Source organism: Schistocerca nitens, chromosome 3, assembly GCF_023898315.1.
Source record: "Schistocerca nitens isolate TAMUIC-IGC-003100 chromosome 3, iqSchNite1.1, whole genome shotgun sequence".
Taxonomy (NCBI): Eukaryota; Metazoa; Arthropoda; class Insecta; order Orthoptera; family Acrididae; genus Schistocerca; species Schistocerca nitens.
Genome location: NC_064616.1, coordinates 309,695,289 through 309,720,237, shown reverse-complemented (window position 1 = coordinate 309,720,237; position 24,949 = coordinate 309,695,289). Strand labels below are relative to the sequence as shown.

The following is a 24,949-nucleotide window of genomic DNA, read 5'->3' as shown; positions in this document are numbered from 1 at the left end:
ACGAGTAGGAAAAGCAAACCTAAATGTTCACATACAGCATTAGTAATGTTCTACTTGACATAGTCACATTGTTTAAATACCTGGGCGTAATGTTGCAAAGCGATATAAAATGGAACGAGCAGGTGAGTATTGTGGTAGGAAAGGCGAATGATCGACTTTGGTTATTGGGAAAATTCTAGGAACGTGTGGTTCGTCTGTAAAGGAGACTGGTTTGGAGGCTAGTGCGACCTTTTCTTGAATACTGCTCGATTATTTGGGATCTGTACCAGGTCGGATTAAAGGAAGACATCGGAGCAATTCAGAGGCGGGCTGCTAGATTTGTTACTGGTAGGTTCGAACGACACGCGAGTGTCACGGAGATGCTTCGGTACTCACATGGGAATCCCTGGAGGAACATTATTAAGAAAACTTAAGAGACCGAGTACTTGAAATTGACTGCAGAACGATTGTGCTGCCTCCAACATGCATTGTGCGTAAGGATCATGAAGATAAAATACGAGAAATTAGGGCCCATACGAAGGCATATAGACAGTTTTATTTGCAAGTGGAACAGGAAAGGAAACAACTAGTAGCGTTATGTGGTACCCTCCGCTATGCACCGTGAGATGCATTATGGAGTATCGATGTAGATGAAGATGTAGATGTAGATTTTTTGAGGCTAAACAGAAATCTGTTTAATGTACAGTATAACTTGCGTTAACAATAACCATGTATAAGTCTGAATACCTCATCCCGCTGAAATGCATCTTAGTTATTTGTCAGGAGCAAAATTTTGTCTTGCTTAGTGTTTCCAGGTGAGAAATGACCAGTGAATGTTAGATTAGATTAGATTAGACTAGGTTCAGTTTTCATTCCATAGCGTCAAAAATGAGATGATTCTTGTGGGTGTGGTACAAGTCAGAAAGTATAACATAAAAAAACATAAAACATTAGAATATATAATACTCACTGTCCTGATCATGTCAGGAGATTGTCGGAATAGGTGAATATATTACTGTAAACTGGAACTGCTAAACCTGGCAGTATTAATACACTGTCAGAATGAAACATAGTGATGCACTTTTAATAAATTTATCATACCCAAAATATCTAATCCTGACTGTTGTGACCAAGTGCTGTCAAAACTGAAACGTAACAGACATGCTTACTTCAGCTGGTCTACTAGTACCTGTTATGATAATCTTCTAACAGTCCCTGTTAAGACATTCATCTACACAGTAGAAGGAGTTGCCTGTCAAAAAGTCTTTCAAACTCTGTTTGAACTGTGCTTTATCTGAAACCAAGTTTGTAATGGTCACTGGCAATTTATTGAAAATTTGTGTTCCTGAATGTTGAACCCCTTTTTGGACCGAGATAAGTGATTTCAGTTCTTTATGTAGATTGTTCTTATTTCTAGTATTCTACATCTACATCTACATTTATACGCCGCAAGCCACCCAATGGTGTGTGGCGGAGGGCACTTTACGTGCCACTGTCATTACCTCCCTTTCCGGTTCCAGTCGCGTATGGTTCGCGGGAAGAACGACTGCCGGAAAGCCTCCGTGCGTGCTCGAATCTCTCTAATTTTACATTCGTGATCTCCTCGGGAGGTATAAGCAGGGGGAAGTAATATATTCGATACCTCATCCTGAAACGCACCCTCTCTAAACCTGGACAGCAAGCTACACCGCGATGCAGAGCACCTCTCTTGCAGAGTCTGCCACTTGGTTTGCTAAACATCTCCGTAACGCTATCACGCTTACCAAATAACCCTGAGACGAAACGCGCCGCTCTTCTTTGGATCTTCTCTATCTCCTCTGTCAACCCGACCTAATACGGATCCCACACTGATAAGAAATACTCAAGTATAGGTCGAACGAGTGTTTTGTAAGTCACCTCCTTTGCTGATGGACTACATTTTCTAAGGACTCTCCCAATGAATCTCAACCTGGCACCCACCTTACCAACAATTAATTTTATATGATCATTCCACTTCAAATCGTTCCGTGCGCATACTCCTAGATATTTTACAGAAGTAACTGCTATCAGTGTTTGTTCCGCTATTCGCAATATATTACATTTGTCTATGTTAAGGGTCAGTTGCCACTCCCTGCACCAAGTGCCTATCCGCTGCAGATCTTCCTGCATTTCGCTGCAATTTTCTAATGCTGCAGCTTCTCTGTATACTACTCCGCGAAAAGCCGCATGGAACTTCCGACACTATCTACTAGGTCATTTACGTGTATTGTGAAAAGCAATGGTCCCATAACACTCCCCTGTGGCACGCCAGAGGTTACTTTAACGTCTGTAGACGTCTCTCCATTGAGAACAACATACTGTGTTCAGTTTGCTAAAAACCCTTCAATTCAGCCACTCAGCTGGTCTAATATTCCGTAGGCTCTTACTTTGTTTATCAGGCGACAGTGCGGAACTGTATCGAAAGCCTTCCGGAAGTCAAGGAAAATAGCATCTACCTGGGAGCCTGTATCTAATATTTTCTGGGTCTCATGAACAAATAACGCGAGTTGGGGCTCACACAATCGCTATTTCCGGAATCCATGTTGATTCCTACACAGTAGATTCTGGGTTTCCAGAAACGACATGATACGCGAGCAAAAAACATGTTCTAAAATTCTACAACAGATCGATGTCAGAGATAAAGGCCTATAGTTTTGCGCATCTGCTCGGCTACCCTTCTTGAAAACTGGAACTACCTGTGTGCTCTTTTCCTATCATTTGGAAACTTCCGTTCCTCTAGAGACTTGCGGTACATGGCTGTTAGAAGGGGAGCAAGTTCTTTCGAGTACTCTGTGTAGAATCGAATTGGTATCCCGTCAGGTCCAGTGGACTTTCCTCTGTTGAGTGATTTCAGTTGCTTTTCTATTCCTTGGACACTTATTTCGATGTCAGCCATTTTTTCGTTTGTGCGAGGTTTTAGAGAAGGAACTGCAGTGCGGTCTTCCTCTGTGAAACAGCTTTGGAAAAAGGTGTTTAGTATTTCAGCTTTACGCGTGTCATCCTCTGTTTCAATGTCATCATCATCCCAGAGTATCTGGATTTGCTGTTTCAAGCCACTTACTGATTTAACGTAAGGCCAGAACTTCCTAGGATTTTCTGTCAAGTCGGTACATAGAATTTTACTTTCGAATTCACTGAACGCTTCACGCATAGACCCCCTTACGCTAACTTTGACATCGTCTAGCTTCTGTTTGTCTGAGAGGTTTTGGCTGTGTTTAAACTTGCAGTGAAGCTCTCTTTGCTTTCGCAGTAGTTTCCTAACTTTGTTGTTGAACGACGGTGGGTTTTTCCCGTCCCTCACAGTTTTACTCGGCACGTATCTGTCTAAAGCGCATTTTACGATTGCCTTCAACTTTTTCCATAAACACTCAACCTTGTCAGTGTCGGAACAGAAATTTTCGTTTTGATCTGTTAGGTAGTCTGAAATCAGCCTTCTATTACTCTTGCTAAACAGATAAACCTTCCTCCCTTTTTTATATTCCTATTTACTTCCATATTCAGGGATGCTGCAACGGCCTTATGATCAATGATTCCCCGTTCCGCGCTTACAGAGTCGAAAAGTTCGGGTCTGTTTGTTTTCATTAGGTCCAAGGTGTTATCTCCATGAGTCGGTTCTCTGTTTAATTGCTCAAGGTAATTTTCGGATAGTGCACTCAGTATAATGTCACTCGATGCTCTGTCCCTACCACCCATCCTAGACATCTGAGTGTCCCAGTCTATATCTGGTAAATTGAAATCTCCACCTAAGACTATAATATGCTGAGAAAATTTATCTGAAATGTATTCCAGATTTTCTCTAAGTTGTTCTGCCACTAATGCTGCTGAGTCGGGAGGTCGGTAAAAGGAGTCAATTATTAACCTAGCTCGGTTGTTGAGTGTAACCTCCACCCATAATAATTCACAGGAACTATCCACTTCTACTTCACTACAGGATAAACTACTACTAACAGCGACAAACACGCCACCACCGGTTGCATGCAATCTATCCTTTCTAAACACCGTCTGTGCCTTTGTAAAAATTTCGGCAGAATTTATCTCTCCCTTCAGCCAGCTTTCCGTACCTATAACGATTTCAGCTTCGGTGCTTTCTATCAGCGCTTGAAGTTCCGGTACTTTACCAACGCAGCTTCGACAGTTTATAATTACAATACCGATTGCTGCTTGGTCCCTGACTTTGCCTCCCACCCTTTGAGGCTGTTGCCCTTTCTGTACTTGCCCGAAGCCATCTAACTTAAAAAACCGCCCAGTCCACACCACACAACCCCTGCTACCCGTGTATCCGCCTTCTGTGTGTTGTGGACTCCTGACCTATCCAGAGGAACCCGAAACCCCACCACCCTATGGCGCAAGTCGAGGAATCTGCAGCTCACACGGTCGCAGAACCGTCTCAGTCTCTGATTCAGACCTTCCACTCGGCTCTGTAACAAAGGACCGCAGTCAGTCCTGTCAACGATGCTGCAGATGGTGAGCTCTGCTTTCATCCCGCTATCGAGACTGGCAGTCTTCACCAAATCAGATAGCCGCCGGAAGCCAGAGAGGATTTCCTCCGATCCATAGCGACACACGTCATTGGTGCCGACATGAGCGACCACCTGCAGATGGGTGCACCCTGTACCCTTCATGGCATCCGGAAGCACCCTTTCCACATCTGGAATGACTCCCCCCGGTATGCACACGGAGTGCACATTGGTTTTCTTCCCCTCCCTTGCAGCCATATCCCTAAGGGGCCCCATTACACGCCTGACGTTGGAGCTCCCAACTACCAGTAAGCCCACCCTCTGCGACCGCCCGGATCTTGCAGACTGAGGGGCAACCTCTGGAACAGGACAAGCAGCCATGTCCGGCCGAAGATCAGTATCAGCAGGAGACAGAGCCTGAAACCGGTTCGTCATACAAACTGGAGAGGCCTTCCGTTCAGCCCTCCGGAATGTCTTTCGCCCCCTGCCACACTTCGAGACGACCTCCCACTCTACCACAGGTGAGGGGTCAGCCTCAATGTGGGCAGTATCCGGGACAGCCACAGCCGTAGTCCGATCGGGGGATGCGGGACGAGCTGGTCGTCCCCGACAAACCCCCGTCCAGACCCCCACAGTGGTGCCCATTGGCAACCAGCTGTGTGACCGAAGCCAACACTGCCTGTAGCTGGGAGCGAAGGGATGCCAACTCAGCCCGCGTCCGAACACAGCAGTCGCAGTCCCTTTCCATACTAAACACTGTTGTGCAAAGAACGTCTGAACTAATCTACAGAGATCACAAACAGTTCGACACAAAATTTAAACGGTTATTAAAATACAAGACTGTATAGTAAATGCAGTAATGCTGCTACTTGTGCACTGCTGACACACATCTCGGCGGCAGAAGGCTAACTGTACTGTCAGTAACGTACAAAGACTATTTGAAAGAAATAAACAAATGACAGACGACTACGCGACTTTATTCGTCACAGATATTAAATGCAAATCTGCCCCTGCTAATTACGAAACTACACAATGATTTTCCGGATTTAACTAAACAAGTCCGCAAAGAACGCTCAAGCAAATTTTCAACTTGACTACTACACTAATATGAACGCTAAATAAGCCACTTTCTGCTACTTGCGCACTGCTGACACACTGCTCGGCGGCAGAAGGCTAACTGATACTACATATTGAACTATTGGTTGGAAATAAGAGATATACACTGAAGACCAAAGAAACTGGTACATCTGCCTAGGCTAAGCCCAAACTGATACGCGTATAGCACGTGTGCCATGACACGACACTACAAAGCGAGGCGCACGTTTCACACGTGTCGTGCGGTCCAACGCGTATTCACGCGGAAACACACTTTGCACGCGTCGGTTGGCGACGCCCTGCCCTGACAGAAACGAAGCGCGCGCACCACTGTATAATGTTTCTCAAACGCTTTTACAGAAACTATTCAGTAAAACTATTTCATTTTTACCTTGCTTGTAGCGTTATATGTCACCTTCGTGGCGAAGTGCCCATCATCTCGCTAATGTTACACTTATTGTGGTATACACATTTTATTAAGACACTATGCAAAACATCAAAAGTTTGCAATGAGAAATAGGGATCGCTAAGATTTTGCGTTTGGTGCGTATTACACCATACGTTGCTGCGTATGGAATTTAGCTAACATGTTCAATTTTTCTTTAGACTTGGGAGGAAGTCTCTATCTGCCTACGATCTCGATAACTTGGATCCCATGTAGCGCTCTCACTGCCGATCTGTGAAATATTCACATCTCTCATATCTCCTAAACCACTTGAGACATCGAAACGAGAGTTTCGTGTATGATAGTACAAAACGAGGAGAGTATTTTGCCAATTCGTAAGCACACGGAACTTTCTTATCTATGGCGATATACCAGTAGTTATACTTCCCTTTTTATTTTTTTCATTCCAGTCACTAAGTTATCGACAGTTAGTGAAACAAGAGTTTCCTAGTATGAAAATAAACATGAAATTTCTCCTCTTATGTTACTGTAAACCGACAGTATGAGGGTTTTCGTAAGCTATTGAGCCCTTTTTATTTGCCAATTGCTTGTTTAATGAGACACTCTGTTTCAGAATTCTGTCGCAGTAGCTGCTGTGAGATGAGTTTGTGCAAATTACACTGTGCTTTGGCAAAGGAAGTACAATTAACCCTGTCAACAAGAGAAATGTGGCCATTACTCATAAATGGTGATGCTTCTTCGAATGAGAGAAGGTTAACAATTCACACAAAAATAAATTGCCAACTCTGTTGGAATTTTGGTTGAATGCCCGTAACCCATTGTATTTTCAACACTGAACGACTGAAATGGAAACCTACCAGAGGATTTTATTCCTTCTCCTGATCTGAGCAGTATTAAAATAATGACGACCATTCCCTTCTGTTGGAATGATAGGCACATTCCATATGCTGGTTACTCACCTACGGCTTACCAAACTAACAACGTGTGATTCGCGAATAAAATAGTTGTTACTGAGAAAAATAAACAATTGATCTGTCGCCCAACACAATGGTCAGTGCATTGTGAGCAGCTGAGCATAATGCGCGCGAAATGATTGCAGAAGCTAGCCAAATGTGCCTCGTGAACGGGAGTTCAAAAACATTCTCATGAAAGTAGATCTTCCTTTGTCAGCAATACATTTCAACAAATTAAATATATCTTATCACCACACTCTTTCAGAATACTCCTACTTTCTTAATAATACCGACCATTTTTTTTCATTTGTGGAGCCTGTTGTATAATTAGTTTATTAATGCTGATAATGTATATGCAACAACTGAAAAGTTGTATCTCAACAAGGGGAGCCAATTAAAACATTGTTATTTGTGACTGCTTTTCGACGTTTCTAGCTTGCAGTGGAAATGTGATGTCCACATGTACATAGTATAATGTCTCTTATTTCATCCATATCCAAGTAACGATAGTGAAACTTACGTACTTCATTCCTTGGACGCTTTTTATCAGATGCACAAAGGGGTCATATCTGTGGAAATTACGCCTTTTCGACTTTTTGCAACACATCGTAGAGATACGTCAGAACAACAGGCAGTAAGTAGATAACCTTGTTTTACTTTCCTGCTTTGCTTCTAAATCACGTGATTTTTGTATTATTCCTTACTTCCTCATTTACTAAAGAGAATGCTGTGATACACACAGTCAAAGGCTATTGACAGGTCACAGAAAATGCCAGTAGACTCTAATTTGTCATCTAGTGAGATAAGTACATTCTCACTATACATGTAAATAGCTTTCTCCATATAGCAACCCTTAAGAAACCCAAACTATGACTTCGACAATATATTATTTGCATTTAGGTGCTTAAGGAGATGCCTGAACAAAACCTTTTCAAATATTTTTGAAAAATCCTGCAAAAGTGAAATTGGCCGATAGTTGATGGTATCTCTTTATCCCCCTTCTTGTAAAGAGGCTTAATTTCAGCATATTTTAGGCAGTCTGGAAATGGTCCGCTGATAAGAGACTGATGACACAACTAACTTAAAATAGAACTCAACTCGCATGAGCACTCTTTGATTAACTTCATTGATATGTTATCATAACCATTATAATACTTAGATTTTAAGGATTTTATGATGGATGCTTCTTCTTTGGGAGATGTGAGTGTCATTTCCATTTTACTAAAGTTATTTGTAAAGGCTGGACCCAGATACTCCATTTCACTGTTTACCAAACCTGATAACCCCAAGCTGTCAGTAAACGAAGTACTTGTTTAGGAGGTTTGCAACACTACATGCACTTGTTACCGATGTCTCATTTATTTTTAGAGCTATGTGTTCCTGTTCCTTTTTGGCTCCACCTGTCGCTGTCTTCACTATATCCCATATAGTTTTTATTTTGTTGCCTGGTATAATTATCTTTTTCTCATAATAAAACTGCTTAGATTTCTGGATTAATTGCTTGAATATTTTGCAATATTCTTTGTAATTCGTTATAATGCTAACATCAGAGCTATTCCTAGATAATATATAGAGTCTCCTTTCTGTCCCAGATTATACCTTTTATGTGTAATTCATAGTTTATTTTTAGACTTCTGTTTGATTTGAGTTACCCTTAGGGGAAAATAATTCTGAAAAGAGGAAATAATTTTATTTATGAGTGCTTTGTATTTTCCATTTGAATCAGAAGTACTGTAACATCTATCCAGTTCATGTCTTTGAACAATCTTCTAAAATTCTCAATTTTTGACTGATATATTACGCTCAGATAGCCCATTAACTATTGGTTTTGTGGTATGACTTTTTTTCCTAGATTTGTCTACAAAGATGTCATCAATAGCAGTCTCAGAACATTTACTTTCCCTTGTTGCAAAGTTCACAACTGGAATCAAAATGAATGACAGTGTCACTGATTTCAATACTTGTTCACTGACAGAGCTTTTCAATACAACCACATTAAAATTCCCAGCAACCATAATTTCCTTGGTTTTTACTGTGAGATGGGACATCAGAGCTTCCAGATTTTTTATGAAGAAGTTAAAGTTTCCTGAAGGGGCTCTTTATATACTTACTATTATATTTATAAAGAAACACTACTTCTATTGCACAAGCTTCCACGTGCTGCTCTCAGTAAAGTTTCTTAACATCAATATTCTTGAAATCAAAAGAGTTTCTGACAAATGTGGCAACTCCTCTTTTTTCCATATTTTCTCTAAAGAAGTAAGAAGCTAAGTCCAATCCTGTAGCATTTAACATATCTATACCAACGGCTGTTCTATCCATCACTCTTGGAACATCTAAAATCATACTCCCACTACTGCACTCCAGTTCAAAGTACTTGCGCACAGAGCACGAAAATTCACTGTCGTGTTAGCGAGTTGGAATATTCGCCTTCCAGCTTTTGACACCTTTGCAGCCGGTGAGTGAGTTCTCTGATGTCATTTTTTACTTCAAACTACATCTTGAGACATACCATATTGCTGCTAAAACAATGCTAATAATACAAAAATACTACTAGAGCTGACGATCGCAAGACCCTCTAAAGGTCGAAACAATAATTAAAAAAATACATTCACTAGGTAATGATGGTGGTGCATGAAGGGAAAGAGGTTTGTCATTGGTGTTACCTGAGCAACCATGAGTAGTAGGACTAAGAGAGTGTCAGCTCACTCTGCATTGTTGCCAAATTTATTCAAGATGCCGGCGATGACGTCATCCAAGATGGCGGCTTTTTGCGGGAAAATAGGCCAATTGCGTTATGTCCACTAACCTAACCTCCAGAATAAATGGCGGTAATTTTGAAATTTGGCGGGAAAATAGACCAATTGGGCTATGTCCGCTAAACTAAGCGTCCAGAAAAAATAGGCACGAAATTCAAATTACAACAGGATAATGCACGCAAAACCTTACTTTTCTTTATTATTATTCATTATCTTTTATTAACATTCATTATCATTCATTATTATTTATTATTATTGACCTGCCTCCACTAGAAAATCCCCCCCCCCACCCAAATTCAAATTCCAGCACGATAATGACTGCAAAACCGTACTTCTCTTTATTATTATTATTCATTATCATTCATCATTTATTATTATTATTGGCCTACCTCCGCTAGAAAATTGCATCAAATTCAAATTCCAACACGATAATGTCTCCAAAACTGTACTTCTATTTTTTTATTGTCATTTATTATTTATTCAAGATGTCCGATTTTCTCGGCGAGAAACCCATTTGCGTTACATCCATGGCAAAAAATCTATCACAAGTTCAAATCCCAACCCCATAATCTATCACACGTAAAACTTTCGCTGTCACTTATCTTTTTTCACTGGTAACCTATCAGAATCGCGTCAAATAATAAATTGCACTTATAGTAACCTATCTCACGTCCTTTGATTTTGTAGGTGAAAGGGACTGAAGTCTTCATTTCAAGACTTGCGGTCATCACTTGTTCTCCAACACAATCAATACACATGTTCGAGTCCCAGTGCAGTCGCCACGACGTCCACGCCGGCCAGCTCGCGTGCTGCTGATGCCTACGGCGGTGCGCGGGGGGCGGCCCGCGCTAGCCGCTGGACCAGCGATCGCTCCCACGTCGTAAACATGTTTTTCGCAGGACACACTGGAAATTGCCGAGTTTGACGTCACAGCGGTCCCTTGTCCGTTCACCATATGTATTCGTTGCCTCCGCACGTTTCCCGCCAAAATTGGTGCCTCGGAGATGAATCACACAACGGTCGGCCGTCCACAAAGAATGCCCTGCCACACTTTTGGCGCGAAAGTTGTTTTCCTGGGCACGTTCAAACCTGTCGATGCCGACCGTTCACCGTCCACCACGTGTCTTTGTGGGACCGACAACGCCGTGCTACACTTTTGGTGCCAAAGTTTGCTCGACAGTGGAATCCGCCATGACTGTATAACAGCACGTTTGGTCGCCACGAGAACGCTTGCTAATTGAATCTCTCCAGCGCGCGCGTTATAACTGGACACTCGCCGCGCCGCCGCCCCACTTACGTCGCACACCCTCCACACACGCGACGGGCATAGTCTTCTGTAAATATGCTAACTCCCACATCGATCATCTAACCTATCAATTACATAAGTACTTAATTCCATTTCAATTTTAATCATATTAAATAATTCAATTTATAATTTCATGTACGTATGCAAACGTGTTCAACTCCATAATTTCAACTACTTTTCGAGGACCAGACCGCCATCTCTTCCTAGGAACCAGCGCCGAGTTTGAATTCTGGCAGTAAAGAAAGGTCACTTCCGCTTTCTCTACAAACCTAAGAAAATGTTGGAAAGAAAGGACACTTGTACTAACCTCAGCCACCCGACCGCCACTTCTTACTACGAACCAGCGCCAAGTTTGAATCCTGCCAGTAAACAAAGCTCACTTCCACTTCCGTCACCAACCTAAGAAAATTGTTGCAAACGAAGCTCATCACCACTAAACTAAGCCACCAGGATTCAACCTCTTCCCACGCGTTTTGGGTAAAAGGACTCACCCTGCACAAGGCCCATGGACGGACGAACCAATTTACTTTATTTAGGAAAGGAGTATATGTATCACACCGACATGTCCCACGCCATACAGACCTGCAAAACACTCCTACATAACTCATTTATAATGCTCTAGACACACGCTTGCTAATTGTAAACAGTTTAAAATAATGCATAGCACAGCCTACAGACATGCGAACCGCTCGTAAATAATGTAAAACATTTACGTCCAAATAGCCAAACAACTCCTAATTTTCGGAAGTAATTTCTGTGTATAGGCTGATGGATGGAGGAACGAGTGTACTTTATTTATTTGGGACATCTCTTTTTGAAACTTTCGCATCCCATAGGTTTCGATATGTAAGGCTGACCTAAGGCAGGTTCTAAACTCCAGGTGTGCACTACACTTGGCAACACAACCACACCCATCAAGTTATTCATTCCAATCCAGACCTGTAACTTCTCTACAGATAAATTTGTCCAGTTATTTGTTGACTCACTCACAGTCTGACCAGATTGCCGTTTTTGTACAAAAGCGTGCGACAGGGTGGGGATCACGAAAATGAAAGTGCGTTTAGAGGAATGTGTCAAATTTCGTCAAACATGAGATGGAAATTCTCTGATAACCGACGGGTTCACCGTTAACGATCGCAAGTAGATACTGCTTTAAACCACATACGGAACACGTAGCTGTTTACGACTAGAACGCAGGCTATATCACGTGACTAAAGCATCCAAGTGCCGACATTGTGCATGCTCTGTTGCCTGTGTCTATGTGCCTGTGGTTCTGTCAGTGTGATCATGTGATGTATCTGACCCCAGGAATGTGTCAATAAAGTTTCCCCTTCCTGGGACAATGAATTAACGGTGTGTATATGAAATTGCAAATTGAATTATTTAATATGATTAAAATTGAAATGGAATTAAGCACTTAGGTAATTGATAGGTTAGATGAGCGATGTGGGAGTTAGCATAGTGATGACTGGGTGTTGTGTTATGTCCTTAGGTTAGTTAGGTTTGAGTAGTTCTAAGTTCTAGGGGACTGATGACCATAGATGTTAAGTCCCATAGTGATCAGAGGCATTTGAACCATTTTTGAAGTTAGCATATTTACAGAAGACAATATCCATCGCGTGTATAGAGGGTGTGTGACGTAAGTGGGGCGGCGGCGCGGCGAGTGTTCAGTTATAACACACGCGCGAGAGAGAGTCAATTAATGAGCGTTCTCGTGGCACCAAATGTGCTGTTATACGGTCATGGCGGATTCCACTGTCGAGCGAACTTTGGCGCCAACAGTGTAGCACGGCGTTGTCGGTCCGACAAAGACACGTGGTGGACGGTGAACGGTCGGCATCGACAGGTTTGAACGTGCCCAGGAAAACAACTTTCGCGCCGAAAGTGTGGCAGGGCATTCTTTGCGGAACGGCCGACCGTTGTGTGATTCATCTCCGAGGCAAACAATTTTGGCGGGAAACGTGCGGAGGCGACGAATACACATGGTGAACGGACAAGGAACCGCTGTGACGTCAAATTCGGCAATTTCCAGTGTGTCCTGCGAAAAACATGTTTACGCCGTGGGAGCGATCGCTAGTCCAGTGGTTAGCCCGTGCCGCCCCCCCCCCCCCCCCCCGCACCGCCGTAGGCATCAGCAGCACGCGCGCTGGCCGGCGTGGACGTCGTGGCGACTGCACTGGGACTCGAACATGTGTATTGATTGTGTTGGAGAACAAGTGATGACCGCAAGTCTTGAAATGAAGACTTCAGTCCCTTTCACCTACAAAATCAAAGGACGTGAGATAGGTTACTATAAGTGCAATTTATTATTTGACGCGATTCTGATAGGTTACCAGTGAAAACAGTTACGTGATCGCGAAAGTTTTACGTGTGATAGATTATGGTGTTGGGATTTGAACTTGTGATAGATTTTTTGCCATGGATGTAACGCAAATGGGTTTCTCGCCGAGAAAATCGGACATCTTGAATAAATAATAAATGATAATAAAAAAAATAGAAGTACAGTTTTGGAGACATTATCGTGTTGGAATCTGAATTTGATGCAATTTTCTAGCGGAGGTAGGCCAATAATAATAATAAATGATGAATGATAATGAATAATAATAATAAAGAGAAGTACGGTTTTGCAGCCATTATCGTGCTGGAATTTGAATTTGGGTGGGGGGGGGGGGGATTTTCTAGTGGAGGCAGGTCAATAATAATAAATAATAATGAATGATAATGAATGTTAATAAAAGATAATGAATAATAATAAAGAAAAGTAAGATTTTGCGTGCATTTTCCTGTTGTAATTTGAATTTCGTGCCTATTTTTTCTGGACGCTTAGTTTAGCGGACATAGCCCAATTGGTCTATTTTCCCGCCAAAATTCAAAATTACCGCCATTTTTTCTGGAGGTTAGGTTAGCAAAAGCCGCCATCTTGGATGACATCATCGCCACCATCTTGAATAAATTTGGCAAGAATGCAGAGTGAGCTGACACTCTCTTATTCCTGCTACTACCATGTCACGTCCCTTTCACTTGGCTGAACTGCCAAAAGCCGAAAGTCATTTTAATTAGACAATTGTAAATAATCTGTCGACAGTAATAATGACTTAAGATAGGATGACTTCTGTTTTAATGCGCCAGATAGCAATAAAAAATGAATATAACATTGCTGTCATTACCGAAAAGGACAGAGTAAATATTTTTACAGCGGTTCCATTTGTGAAACTGATGTGATAAAATACACATTTGACTACTCTATTACTATAAGATTCACAAATATTAGCTGCACTGAATGTACATTGCACAAAACAGCGGAAGCTTAAAACACTTAACGTGTGTTACTGAAGTAAGCACACAGTAACTCGCAATTTTAGCAAAGTGATTATATTTTGAACTCATATTTATAATGTTAGCCCTATTCTGCCGATATGTCAACACCATTAGGATGGACACCTTTTTGAAATCTTAATACCAAATACTGGTAGATTCCCCCTACAATACTCAAATACACACACAGGGGCAAACTGAAGCTGATCTCTCTAAAAGACATCTCTCTATCAACCTGCCTCAGGAGCCACTCAAGAACATCACCCACAGTGCTTTCTGTATCACTTTAGTCCATATCACACAGCAATGAATTAGATTTTCAGCATTAAAAAAGGCAATTATTACACAAAAAAACAATCTTACTTACATCAGGAGGCTGCCACCTGCCCTCACCCTTCCGACGACCCCTGCTAGTGCCAGCTCTCCTGTTGGCCGCACTCATGGATTGTGCGCGTTGCACTACTACGTGTTGCCTGGCAATACGCACAGGTTGTACACGATGCTCTCCTATGCTTATTCCAGAAACAGCTTCACCACAGCATCCTTGCACTGGCTGTGCCCCCTGCTCTACAATTCCAACTCTGGCGGAGCTACTACTGATGGCTCGTCCCACAGCCTGTGCTCGTTCTGCATTTCTATGCCTGGCACTAAGTAGATTACTTTCTCCATCCCTACTGCCGTAGCCAGCTCTGTTGTTGCGTTCTTCCACTGGCACAGGTTGTGCAAGATGCTCTCCCATGCTCCGCCTCCTCACAGCTTCTGTGTTGGATCCTTGCACTGGCTGTGCCCCCTGCTCTACAATTCCAACTCTGGCGGAGCTACTACTGATGGCTCGTCCCACAGCCTGTGCTCGTTCTGCATTTCTATGCCTGGCACTAAGTAGATTACTTTCTCCATCCCTACTGCCGTAGCCAGCTCTGTTGTTGCGTTCTTCCACTGGCACAGGTTGTGCAAGATGCTCTCCCATGCTCCGCCTCCTCACAGCTTCTGTGTTGGATCCTTGCACTGGCTGTGCCCCCTGCTCTACAATTCCAACCCTGGCGGAGCTACTACTGATGGCTCGTCCCACAGCCTGTGCTAGATGACTGTCTCCATCTCTATTGCTGGAGCCAGCTCTGTTGCGTTCTTCCACTGGCACAGGTTGTGCAAGATGCTCTCCCATGCTCTGCCTCCTCACAGCTCCTGTGTTGGATCCTTGCACTGGCTGTGCCCCCTGCTCTACAATTCCAACCCTGACAGAGCTACTACTGATGGCTCGTCCCACAGCCTGTGCTACATGACTGTCTCCATATCTATTGCTGGAGCCAGCTCTGTTGCGTTCTTCCACTGGCACAGGTTGTGCAAGATGCTCTCCCATGCTCCGCCTCCTCACAGCTTCTGTGTTGGATCCTTGCACTGGCTGTGCCCCCTGCTCTACAATTCCAACCCTGGCGGAACTACTACTGATGGATCGTCCCACAGCCTGTGCTAGATGACTGTCTCCATCTCTACTGCCGGAGCCAGCTCTGTTGTTGCGTTCTTCCACTGGCACAGGTTGTGCAAGATGCTCTCCCATGCTCCGCCTCCTCACAGCATCTGTGTTGGATCCTTGCACTAGCTGTGCCCCCTGCTCTACAATTCCAACCCTGGCGAAGCTACTACTGATGGATCGTCCCACAGCCTGTGCTAGATGACTGTTTCCATCCCTACCGCCGGAGCCAGCTCTGTTGTTGCGTTCTTCCACTGGCACAGGTTGTGCAAGATGCTCTCCCATGCTCCGCCTCCTCACAGCTTCTGTGTTGGATCCTTGCACTGGCTGTGCCCCCTGCTCTACAATTCCAACCCTGGCGAAGCTACTACTGATGGCTCGTCCCACAGCCTGTGCTAGATGACTGTTTCCATCCCTACCGCCGGAGCCAGCTCTGTTGTTGCGTTCTTCCACTGGCAAAGGTTGTGCAAGATGCTCTCCCATGCTCTGCCTCCTCACAGCTCCTGTGTTGGATCCTTGCACTGGCTGTGCCCCCTGCTCTACAATTCCAACCCTGACAGAGCTACTACTGATGGCTCGTCCCACAGCCTGTGCTACATGACTGTCTCCATATCTATTGCTGGAGCCAGCTCTGTTGCGTTCTTCCACTGGCACAGGTTGTGCAAGATGCTCTCCCATGCTCCGCCTCCTCACAGCTTCTGTGTTGGATCCTTGCACTGGCTGTGCCCCCTGCTCTACAATTCCAACCCTGGCGGAACTACTACTGATGGATCGTCCCACAGCCTGTGCTAGATGACTGTCTCCATCTCTACTGCCGGAGCCAGCTCTGTTGTTGCGTTCTTCCACTGGCACAGGTTGTGCAAGATGCTCTCCCATGCTCCGCCTCCTCACAGCATCTGTGTTGGATCCTTGCACTAGCTGTGCCCCCTGCTCTACAATTCCAACCCTGGCGAAGCTACTACTGATGGATCGTCCCACAGCCTGTGCTAGATGACTGTTTCCATCCCTACCGCCGGAGCCAGCTCTGTTGTTGCGTTCTTCCACTGGCACAGGTTGTGCAAGATGCTCTCCCATGCTCCGCCTCCTCACAGCTTCTGTGTTGGATCCTTGCACTGGCTGTGCCCCCTGCTCTACAATTCCAACCCTGGTGAAGCTACTACTGATGGCTCGTCCCACAGCCTGTGCTAGATGACTGTTTCCATCCCTACCGCCGGAGCCAGCTCTGTTGTTGCGTTCTTCCACTGGCACAGGTTGTGCAAGATGCTCTCCCATGCTCCGCCTCCTCACAGCTTCTGTGTTGGATCCTTGCACTGGCTGTGCCCCCTGCTCTACAATTCCAACCCTGGTGAAGCTACTACTGATGGCTCGTCCCACAGCCTGTGCTAGATGACTGTTTCCATCCCTACCGCCGGAGCCAGCTCTGTTGTTGCGTTCTTCCACTGGCACAGGTTGTGCAAGATGCTCTCCCATGCTCCGCCTCCTCACAGCTTCTGTGTTGGATCCTTGCACTGGCTGTGCCCCCTGCTCTACAATTCCAACCCTGGCGAAGCTACTACTGATGGCTCGTCCCACAGCCTGTGCTAGATGACTGTTTCCATCCCTACCGCCGGAGCCAGCTCTGTTGTTGCGTTCTTCCACTGGCACTACCTGTTGCTCTAAGACTCTAGATCTACTTCCAGATGCAGTGTTAGCTCCTTGGATGGGCTGTGGTTGATGCTCCACCACTTCTTGCCTGGCAGCAGTTACTCTGTTGTCTCCTACCATGGGATGTGCTGCTTGCCCTACAAGTTTTTGCCTGCCTCCAGCTGCACTAGTGGATACTTGCAAGTTTGGTGGCTGTTGCTCTACCTCACCACGTCTGTTGCCATTTCCATTGTTGACTGCATCTGTGGGCCGTGCCTGATACCCTACTTGACCATATCTGGCTATAGCTATATTGTTGACTGCCTCCAAGGGCTGTGCTTGTTGAGCCACCACTCTGTTCTGGGCCTCTTCCATAGGTTGTATCCATTGTTCTAACACTACTTGTCTAGTGTCGGTTATGTTGTTGGCTTCTTCCACTGGCTGCTCTATTTCAGCTAGTATCAATGGCAGCACGGCATGTCTGCCACAGCACTTTCCTACTTTGGATGCTTCGTTTTCTAGTGTTGAACTGTCGTCAGGTGTGTCGTCGGTTTCTTGCACAAGCTGTTCCCGATTCTCAAGTACTTCTCCTGTGGCTCCAGTTCTATTGTTAGCACCTTCCATTGGCTGCGACTTACGGTGTACAACTATGTAAGTGGTTCCAGGTTCAACCAAAAAGTATCCATGTGTTTGTCCAGGGTCTACATAATAAGGTTTGATTCTAGTTTTATCCGAGGGCAGTGGCTGAAAATTTGCCAGACCATATCTGGCGACAGATGTATTGTTGACTCCCTCTGTGGGCTGTGCTTGTTGATCCGTTACTACCTGAGTGACTCCAGGTCTATTGTTGGCGTCTCCCATTGGCTTTCCGCGTTGTTCTAAAGCTCCTTGTCTGGTGACAGTTCTATTGTTGGCGCCTTCCATCGACTGAGTCGACTGCCCTCCTGCCACCAGCAGTATCTGTTTGGTATTGAAGTCTGCTATTATGGTTGCCTCCATGGGCTGCCACTTTTGCTCTAATACTCTTGGACTGTCGCCAGCACTATCGTTGGCCTTTTGTCCAAGTTTTTCCTGTTGCTGAAGTCTTTCTTCCTGGGCGCCAGTTCGATTGTTTGGCACTTTCACTGGCTGCGACTGTTGATGTATAATTCTGTGATTGGTACCGACCACATTTTGGGCTCCTACATGTTGATCCTGCTCTACCCGACAATGTCTAGTGCCATCTCCATTGTTTGCAACTAGAATGTGCCCTTCCTGTTGGTCTGTCAAATCGTGTCTGACACTTGCAATAATGTTGGTTCCACCCAGAGGCAGCGTCCGTTGCTCTGCCCCTTGCAGTATGACACCAGCTCTACTGTTGGCTTCTTCCACAAGCTCTGGTCGTTGCTTTACAAAACCGCGACTAGTGCTCGCTTTACTACTCTCTCCATGTATGGGCTGTGATACATCATTTACCAGCCCCCGCCTGGCGCTGTCTCTATTGTTCGCTTCTTCCATTGGTTGTGTGTGTTTCTTGTAAACTATCTGAATAGCACCAGTTCCGCTGCTGGCTCTTTGCAAAGACTGTGTCCGCTGCTCAGACAAACCATGGGTGGCAGCACCTCTATTGTTGAATACTTCCATGGGCTGTGCCAGTAGCTCTACCACCTTATACATTGAACCAGTCGCAGCATTCTCTCTTTTGTTGAACTGTGTTCGTTGTTCTGCCTGTCCATTTCGGATGACAGACGTTTTGTTAGCTTCTTCCACGCCATTTATCGATTGGCCTTCCATTTCATGTCTTACTCCAGGTAGATTATTATTAGCTTCTTCTAGAAGCTGAGCTTCTTGATCTTCCACTTCGTGACCAGTAACAGCTGAATCTCTGCCGTTATTCATTCTGCATTCATGTGCTGGCACAGTCTTCTCCTGCAGCCCTTCATCATCCTGTGGATGAAAACGCATCAACAATCCACTCACAACTGACAGTCATAACAAATACGAACTTAACAAATTACTATTACATTCATTTATTTCCTAATATTTCAAATTCTGTGGGGGCATAATGTTTTAAATACACACAAAGTGAATTCGCTACGTACTATTACATACTAATATACCAGTGTCCAAAAGGATATTCATAAAGCAGATAAATAGAATGAGAAAATGTGAATTGCACTATCTAGGAAAGAAATTCCTCCTTCTTCGGTGCTGCACTTGACTTAAACATGAAAACATCTTTGTTGTGGGCGTAGTAGCCTTTCGATATAGCGGTCAATTTCAACCCAGTCTCGATAGTTATAATCTTCAATCACTGTGTAGCAGTTGAGACATACGTTTTATTCTCAGCAGTATCATGTGAGCCAAACAGTACCATTTCACAGTTTGGATACCGGTCCCAAAACACAAGAAATGTTCATAATAGTGCAGTAGAAGATAGCCCAATAGAGCCGATATCTGATTTAAATGCGTGACATTATCCAAAGATGCCGGGAAGGTATGTGCCTGCCAAGCTTATAGCTAGCTCAAAAGATGTAGCTTCCCGACAACCTGTGTATCAAAGACTCGGAGAAATTGGACTGTGGGCTACATCTCCAGTTGCATCTGTCAGACTACCGGTACAGCAGAGATGGGTCCTTTTATTGATGACTTAGCAACATGCAAGTCTGACTATGAACAACTAAAGGAATGTGCTATTTACAGATTATGGTTCGGTTTGAGTGAAGATGCGTGATGGCACTAAGAACTATTTTTTTTCTGTGAAATGACGTAATGGAGAGAAAGTTCCTAAAACTACATTTCTTATTTCGTTCAGAAACGATTCCAACATAGCCCACTTACGAGGTACAGCCCAGCTTTCTAGATGGGGTGTTGACAATGACCAGCGGTACTATTGATAACAGTCTGTGACTGCACTAATCAGTACAAACTTTTCTTGTCTTAGGCGCTGCTAGACAGGTGTGTGCAGAGCGAATGAAGAAAGCTCCGTCCAGTATACTGCCTGCGGTGGTGCGGAAGCAACAAGCTCCGCCTCCAACATGTTATGCAACCAGTAGTCCAAGACCCACGATTTCTGCTTCGTATCGAGCGCACATCATTACTGCAGGCATGGAAAGATGTCTGGAATGCAGGAACAACAGGACAACGCCTCTGTGAGTTCTTTCCCATTGTGAGGGAAAGACGTCAAACGAGATACATTCCACCCTCGAGAAGTATGAACCATTTTCTTGCAGAACACAGATCTGAACACTATGACTGCGGAAAAGTTGTAACTCAGGACGATACCGTTTGGCACTGCATTCATTTCAAAGACGTCGTTCAATACAAAAAGAGCAGAAATAGGGAATAAAACGAGTCACAGTATCATGCGAGACAAATAAAAGTCGCACAAGTTAAACAAAATAGCCAAGAAGGTATTTAGGAGAGCGCTGGAGATTTATTTTCAAAAAGCACAAAGGGATAACATTGATTCACCACATATCTAGCCGCGCGGTCAAGGCGCCTTGCTACGGCTCGCACGGCTCCCCCCGTCGGAGTTTCGAGTCCTCCCTCAGGCATGGGTGTGTGTGTTGTCCGTAGCATAAGTTAGTTTAAGTCATATTAAGTAGTGTGTAAGCTTAGGGACCGATGACTTCTGCAGTTTGGTCCCATAGAACTTACCACAAATTTCCGAAATTTCCACGTATCTATACATACTATGTACTGAATTAGTCTTCCACCACGTTTTTCTGTCTGTATGTGACGGCTAACCTCAGGAACCACTGTAGGGATTCTTATGCGGTTTTCAAGAATAGATAAACTGACTCATGAGGAAGACTTGTGTTTATAATCTATAATTATGACAACCATGAGTGTGTAATGTATTTACTGATATCTCCATATTTTATATGCGTTTGGAGTGACATCTCGTGAGAATGATAGGAGCTACGAGATGGTCAACTTCACAGGAGTCGGTATCTAGCATGAAAAGCAGTGAAGCGAACAGCCGCTGCAACTCCAGAGAGCAGCGAACCTTTACCAGAACCACTGTGGTTACAATGTCTGTGTTTACGCAGTGTCTGTATCTTCACACAACGATGTCCTTTAGACAAACATGGATGCATGCATGCATTTTCCAGTGTCTGCTGCCCATAATGATCGCAGAACTATGTGATTCCCGCACACGGAGAGACATATATTTTTCTCGTCTGATTGCCTTGGCTTTGGCATGAAATAAGTAGTGCAAAGTCTGTATTTGATGGTGTCTATATAGTTCGATGTAGTGTTCCTTCATACATGGGTGTATGTCTGAAGAGATTGTCATGTGAAGATACAGACACTATATAAATGCAGACATTGCAACCACCAATCATGTATCCATGTCTCGACGGGTTAAAATGACAATAAAATATTTGTCTCTCTCTCTCTGTGGGAATTAGGAAAAGTGCGGCTGTAAGGGTTCTGGAAGGACTATGGAAGGTTGAATCGGTCCTGGAGGTACGCTCGGATAGCAAAATAAAGCGACCACTCGCGATTTGCGGGAAATCCGGGTTCGAGTCTCGGTCAGGCACAAATTTTCATGTGTCAAAACCAGCTGACGTCAATCCGGATTCTCAAAATACGAATCCATTTCCTATTATTGACCAGAATGGATACACATGAATATCTATACATATTATAAATCGATGTCCTCCACCGGATTTTTCTGTCTGTTTTCCCGGGTTAATATCAGGAAATAATATAGTGATTTTGATATGATATTCACTAATAGATGGACTGAGTCAAAAAAAAAAAATGGTTCAAGTGGCTCTGAGCACTATGGGACTCAGCTGCTGTGGTCATCAGTCCCCTAGAACTTAGAACTACTTAAACCTAACCAACGTAAGGACATCACACACATCCATGCCCGAGGCAGGATTCGAACCTGCGACCGTAGCAGTCGCACGGTTCCTGACTGCGCGCCTAGAACCGCGAGACCACCGCGGCCGGCGATGGACTGAGTCACCAGAACGGTTTGTGTGTATAATATACAGGGTATTACAAAAAGGTACGGCCAAACTTTCAGGAAACATTCCTCACACACAAAGAAAGAAAATATGTTATGTGGACATGTGTCCGGAAACGCTTACTTTCCATGTTAGAGCTCATTTTATTACTTCTCTTCAAATCGCATTAATCATGGAATGGAAACACACAGCAACAGAACGTACCAGCGTGACTTCAAACACTTTGTTACAGGAAATGTTCAAAATGTCCTCCATTGGCGAGGATACATGCATCCACCCTCCGTCGCATGGGATCCCTGATGCGCTGATGCAGCCCTGGAGAATGGCGTATTGTATCAAAGCCGTCCACAATATGAGCACGAAGAGTCTCTACATTTGGTACCGGGGTTGCGTAGACAAGAGCTTTCAAATGCCCTCATAAATGAAAGTCAAGAGGGTTGAGGTCACGAGAGCGTGGAGCCCATGGAATTGGTCCGCCTCTACCAATCCATCGGTGACCGAATCTGTTGTTGAGAAGCGTACGAACACTTCGACTTAAATGTGCAGGAGCTCCATCGTGCAAGAACCACATGTTGTGTCGTACTTGTAAAGGCACATGAAATCATGATAACGTGCTCCATTGAGCGTAGGTGGAAGAAACTAAAATGAGCTCTAACATGGAAATTAAGCGTTTCCGGACACATGTCCACATAACATCTTTTCTTTATTTGCGTGTGAGGAATGTTTCCTGAAAGTTTGGCCGTACCTTTTTGTAACACCCTGTATAACCACTACGCCAGGTAAAATGAGGTGCTACAGAAGAATGCTGAAGATTAGATGGGTAGATCACATAACTAATGAGGAGGTATTGAATAGAATTGGGGAGAAGAGGAGTTTGTGGCACAACTTCACTAGAAGAAGGGATTGGTTGGTAGGACATGTTCTGAGGCATCAAGGGATCACCAATTTAGTACTGGAGGGCAGCGTGGAGGGTAAAAATCGTTGAGGGAGACCAAGAGATGAATACACTAAGCAGATTCAGAAGGATGTAGGCTGCAGTAGGAACTAGGGGATGAAGAAGCTTGCACAGGATAGAGTAGCATGGAGAGCTGCATCAAACCAGTCTCAGGACTGAAGACCACAACAACAACAACGCCAGGTAAGTCGTGCAGCTGTAGATACTTAGTGTACTCGTGTGTGGCCGGCGTGGATGAGTGGTAAATAAATACATAGACCCTATATGTGAAGAACCTTGACGCAGACACATGTCGAGCTGCGTGTGGCGGGATCCTGCCTCGGGCATGGATGTATGTGATGTCCTTAGGTTAGTTAGGTTTAAGTAGTTCTAAGTTCTAGGGGACTGATGACCTCAGATGTTAAGTCCCATAGTGCTCAGAGCCATTTGGACCATTTTTGCATGTGGCGGGGTGACAAGCGTTAGATTGTGTCAGCAGTTCTTTTGTTGGACTCCGAGGCAACTGCGACAAGTTGCTGTACAGCGACCAAATGGAGCTGGAAAACTAAAACATTAGCCGTTGTTGCAACATACACTCCTGGAAATTGAAATAAGAACACCGTGAATCCATTGTCCCAGGAAGGGGAAACTTTATTGACACATTCCTGGGGTCAGATACATCACATGATCACACTGACAGAACCACAGGCACATAGACACAGGCAACAGAGCATGCACAATGTCGGCACTAGTACAGTGTATATCCACCTTTCGCAGCAATGCAGGCTGCTATTCTCCCATGGAGACTATCGTAGAGATGCTGGATGTAGTCCTGTGGAACGGCTTGCCATGCCATTTCCACCTGGCGCCTCAGCTGGACCAGCGTTCGTGCTGGACGTGCAGACCGCGTGAGACGACGCTTCATCCAGTCCCAAACATGCTCAATGGGGGACAGATCCGGAGATCTTGCTGGCCAGGGTAGTTGACTTACACCTTCTAGAGCACGTTGGGTGGCACGGGATACATGCGGACGTGCATTGTCCTGTTGGAACAGCAAGTTCCCTTGCCGGTCTAGGAATGGTAGAACGATGGGTTCGATGACGGTTTGGATGTACCGTGCACTATTCAGTGTCCCCTCGACGATCACCAGTGGTGTACGGCCAGTGTAGGAGATCGCTCCCCACACCATGATGCCGGGTGTTGGCCCTGTGTGCCTCGGTCGTATGCAGTCCTGATTGTGGCGCTCACCTGCACGGCGCCAAACACGCATACGACCATCATTGGCACCAAGGCAGAAGCGACTCTCATCGCTGAAGACGACACGTCTCCATTCGTCCCTCCATTCACGCCTGTCGCGACACCACTGGAGGCGGGCTGCACGATGTTGGGGCGTGAGCGGAAGACGGCCTAACGGTGTGCGGGACCGTGGCCCAGCTTCATGGAGACGGTTGCGAATGGTCCTCGCCGATACCCCAGGAGCAACAGTGTCCCTAATTTGCTGGGAAGTGGCGGTGCGGTCCCCTACGGCACTGCGTAGGATCCTACGGTCTTGGCGTGCATCCGTGCGTCGCTGCGGTCCGGTCCCAGGTCGACGGGCACGTGCACCTTCCGCCGACCACTGGCGACAACATCGATGTACTGTGGAGACCTCACGCCCCACGTGTTGAGCAAT

The 24,949-nt window shown here is 44.9% G+C and overlaps 1 protein-coding gene across 1 annotated transcript in view; it reads right to left on the bottom strand.

Moving 5' to 3' along the window:
• Positions 1-24,949, bottom strand: part of LOC126249201 (uncharacterized) — a 608,431-nt gene that overhangs the window by 230,069 nt on the left and 353,413 nt on the right. Inside the window, exon 5 of the mRNA XM_049950854.1 lies at positions 14,656-19,305. Within this exon, the coding sequence (XP_049806811.1) occupies positions 14,656-19,305 (4,650 nt within the window). The remainder of the gene's footprint in view (positions 1-14,655; positions 19,306-24,949) is intronic.